General features: G+C 64.8%; 1 protein-coding gene across 1 annotated transcript; it reads right to left on the bottom strand.

Moving 5' to 3' along the window:
• Positions 1–2,064: 2,064 nt before the first annotated feature.
• Positions 2,065–3,186, bottom strand: POU3F1 (POU class 3 homeobox 1). The gene has a single exon (XM_065421763.1). The coding sequence runs from the start codon at positions 3,184–3,186 to the stop codon at positions 2,065–2,067; it is 1,122 nt and encodes a 373-aa protein (XP_065277835.1).
• Positions 3,187–4,206: the final 1,020 nt, after the last annotated feature.

Below are 4,206 nucleotides of genomic sequence, written 5' to 3'. Positions count from 1 at the left end.
TGGAATGAAAAAAAAAAAAAACAACCCTGAAAAAATGCAGTGTATGAAGAACAAATTAGATCAGATTCTTTACCCGAAGCTGGGGCATGCGATACATATTGCAGCACAGGATTTATCCTTTTCCTGAGATCCCTGTGGACAGCTCATCTCTTCCAGAGACCCTTGTAAGTTTAAGAGCTTCCACACATTTGTTTAAAAGATCTTGACTTTACATTTACCTATTTATGGAGTCCACAGCTCCTGTAGTATCAATAGCAAGTGGCACACACTGCAGAATGGAGAAGAATTTTGGCAAAACGCTGCCTATAAATCGTAGCAGTTACGGGATGTGATTTATAAGATTTTAGAAGGATGCAGCCAGTAAACATGGACTCTGAATCTCAAATGTGCCACATTCCCCTGGGACCAAAAGTGAACACCCGAAGCCATGATTTAGGATTAAATTCCCCACACGGAATCAGCGGCTCTCCCCTACAATTTTAAATGCCAAGCGATCAGCCCGGCAGGTGCCCGGGTCCCGCAGGTGCCCTGCCCCGAGTGGAGTTTATTTGCCTTTGTTTAAACAATCGCAGTCCCGGTCTCTCTGAAGCTGCCCCGTTGTCATGCAGGGAGAGCACGGGACGCCCTTGCTGCTGGGAACAGGGGCTTGGTTCCTACAGAGCCAGGCGAGGCGGTGGGAATGGCCCTTGCAAAGGAAAATCCCAACTTGCCTCAAACTTTCTACGGGGATGAAAAAAAAAAAAAAAGAAAAGAGTCAGCTGAAGTGACGGAGCCCACCTTGCCCGGACTGAAGCAACGGGCAGCTCCGCCTGGCCTGGGCTGCAGGACAAGGGAGTGTCCTGCCTGCTGGGGCCACTTCCCTGCCCCCTCCTGGCCCTGGCCCTGGCGGGGGTTGGTGCCCAACCCAGCTCCCCTAACTCCAAGCCCTCGCCAGCTCCCCGCGCGGGCAGGGTCCGAGCTGACTCCAGCAGCCTGCAAAGACGACACGAGACCGGTTCCTGGGGGAATGGTTTATGTACGTAATAAAAATATTTACTATAAACATAAATAGAAACGTAACTTCGCGGGCTACATATTTTTTTGCGATTAAAAAATAAAATAAACCTCCGAACCCAACGCTGCGGAATGAGCCGAACGCGGTTAGAAATAAATAGAAACGGGACGGGAAACAATATTAAAATAGCCTCTCGGGATCAGTCCGTGTAAAAAACCGGCTGGGGCAGGAGCGGGGATCCGGGGCGGCGGACACGTGTGTACATATCTCACATATTTACAGCCGGGCTGGGGAAGTGACCGCAACTCCCGCCCCCCTCCGGCTCCCCAGCGTCCCTCCCAGGCCCCGCAGGGCCGGGCCCGGGGCGTGGGGAGCCGGGGACACTCCTGTCCCTCTGGGGCGAGCCCTGGGGAAACTCCCCGCTCTCCGGGAAGCCAAGAGCCCGCAGTCTCCACGGGGCGGTCTGGGGCCCCGGGCACGGGGAGCGCAGCAGCCCCCCAGGAGGAGGGGGAGATAAGTGCCATCGGAACCGGTCCAGGGGCCCGCGGTGGGTGGGTGCGGGGGGAGCTTCGGCCCTCCCCGACCCGTCCCAGCCTGAAGCGGAGGGGTGGGGGGCCGGGCCGGGGAGCTCCCCCCGCAGACAGTGTCAGTGACACGGGAGCAAACGAAGAATAAATTAGATCTCAAACCTTTGGCTAGTTCTCCTCTCGCGGCGTTTGCAGAGCCGCGGGGCTCTGGAGCGCGCGGTATTTTTGGAAGTCAAATAAATACAGCGAGTTAAATTAGAGACAAATTCAGGTGCGAACCAGTCTGAGGAATAAATTAACGAGCGTTTTCCACGCGCCACCCGGCGAGTCTCGGCATCCAGGGCCCGAAACCAAGCGGCAGAAACTAAGTCCCGAGCGCGGCTTCCCGCCGGGCAGGGACTGGGGGCCGCTGGCGGGGTTCGGGCTCCCTGGCCCGGCGCGGTCCCTTCTGCCCGCCGTCCCTCGCTCCTGGGCCCCCACTGTAAACTCCAGCGCTGCCCCTGCCCCTGCCCGGCGCCCTCAGCCCCCGGCCCCGCCGCCCAGTCATTGCACAGAGCTCTGCAGCGGGTGGTGCAGCGGCGAGGTCTCCGCCTGCGCGTAAACATCCTCCATGGGCGGGTGCGGGACCCCGGCCGGCGTCATGCGCTTCTCCTTCTGCCGCCTGTTGCAGAACCAGACCCGCACCACCTCCTTCTCCAGCTGCAGACTGTCCGCCAGCGAGGTGATCTCGTGGGCCGAGGGCTTGGGGCACTTGAGGAAGTGGTTCTCCAGGGCGCCCTTCACGCCCACCTCGATGGAGGTGCGCTTCTTGCGCTTGCGGCCCTGCGCCGCGATCTTGTCCAGGTTGGTGGGGCTGCCCGTGCTGGAGTCGGTCTCCTCCAGCCATTTGTTGAGCAGGGGCTTGAGCTTGCACATGTTCTTGAAGCTGAGCTGCAGCGCCTCGAACCGGCAGATGGTGGTCTGCGAGAAGACGTTCCCGTAGAGGGTGCCCAGGGCCAGGCCCACGTCCGCCTGGGTGAAGCCCAGCTTGATCCGCCGCTGCTTGAACTGCTTGGCGAACTGCTCCAGGTCGTCGGAGCTGGGCGCGTCCTCGTCCGAGTGCTCCTGCGGGTGGCCCAGGTGCTGCGGGGAGGCCTCCAGCTGGGGGTCGTGCAGCCCGGCCGCCTCCTCGTGGCCCAGGGGGTCCCGCAGGCCGTGGTGCAGGGCCGGCGCCTGGGGGCCCAGCATGCCGTTCAGGTTCGTGTAGGCGGACTGGGAGTAGAGCAGCGGCTGGTGGCTGCTGGACGTGGGGGACATGGGCGCCAGGTGGTGCCCGCTGCCCTGCGCCCAGGCGCCCGGGTGGCTGCCGGGCGCCTGCTGGTGCACCAGGTGGGAGCGGGGGTGGAAGGCGCCGGGCAGCTCCTCCCGGCTCGCCCCCTGCACGCTGCCCTTGCCGTGCTCAGCCTGGCCCAGGTGGGAGCCGCTGCCCCAGTCGGTGCCGGCGCTGGGCAGCCACTGGTGGTGGGTGAGGCTCATGGGGTGGCCGGAGCCGCTGGCCAAGCCCTGCAGGTACTCGTGGTGCATCATCTTCTGCACCTCGCGGTAGGTGGTGCCCTGGTGCAGGCGGTCGGAGTCGGGGTGCAGCAGGGGGCTGCTGCGGGGCAGGTACTGAGCTGCGGCGGCCATGGCTCCCCGAGCTCACTGCGGGCACGGCGCGGAGCGCGGCGCTTTAGAGCCAGGCTTCGGGGCGCCGGTGGGTGCCGGGCTCCCGGCCACTCCCCCCCGCGCCCCATTGGCTCCGCTGCCCGGGACTGGCAGCCGGCTCCGCGCCTTCATAGGGCGCCCCCGGCTCGGGGACCTGCCGCACGCCTCCCTCCCCGATTGGAGGACGGGGTGCGAGCGGCTCCCAGGGATTGGCCGGGGGATGCGCTCGGGTTGGGGAGCCCGCGTGCTCCTGGTACCGGGACGGGCTCTGATTGGCGGGAGGCGGTTCATTCATGCCGGTTTGCAGTCGCCACGTGGGGAGGGGGGTTTGGGGGGCACCTGCTGCGGGGCTCTGTGCCCCGGGCGCGGCGGGGCTTGGCCGGGTCCAGGGCCCCTGCCCGTGGGGAGGGGAGGGGAGCGGAGCGGGGGCGTCGGGCTGCGGGCGCTGGAGACTCGCCCTGCCCCGGCCGTCGGGCTCAGGCCCCGCCGCGCAGGCCGGTTGAAGGGAGATTCCCGCTCCGCGGGCTGGCAGGCGAAGGACGGAACGAGGAGCTCCCGGGGCAGGCCGGGGAGTGTCCAACACCCCCGGGCAACTCGGCCAGGGCAGCGCGCTGGGCTCCCAGCGGCCCCTCCTGCCGAGTGCCCGGCCCGGGCTGGAGCCGCTCCTGTCCCCCCGGCTCCAGATTCGCTGGTCACCCCTGCGCCGGCCGGGGGTTTCCCTTCCCCGGGGAGGGTCAGGCAGGGCTGGCTCGGTCGGGGCTGGCAGAGATTCAGTGCCAGGGAAAATACTGGTTCAGACTCGAGAGTCCCCACAGGCCCTGTTCTCTCGGCACTGGCGGGCAGGCGACGAGCAAACCTCAGGCCGGGGGGGAAACCAAGCGAGCTCCGGGCGCCTGACGCCCAGCACGGCGCCCAGCAGGGAGAATGCCCCGGTACTTCGGTGACTTGTTCACAGCTTCCCCCGAAGGGGCGAGCCGGGCCCGGCAGTAAAGCTGGTTTAAG

This window comes from Emys orbicularis, chromosome 23 (genome assembly GCF_028017835.1).
Source record: "Emys orbicularis isolate rEmyOrb1 chromosome 23, rEmyOrb1.hap1, whole genome shotgun sequence".
NCBI lineage: Eukaryota > Metazoa > Chordata > Testudines > Emydidae > Emys > Emys orbicularis.
This window is presented reverse-complemented; position numbering and strand designations above follow the sequence as displayed.

Coding starts and splice junctions, on each gene's coding strand:
- POU3F1 (XM_065421763.1), bottom strand. CDS start 3,186: ATGGCCGCCGCAGCTCAGTACCTGCCCCGCAGCAGCCCCCTGCTGCAC.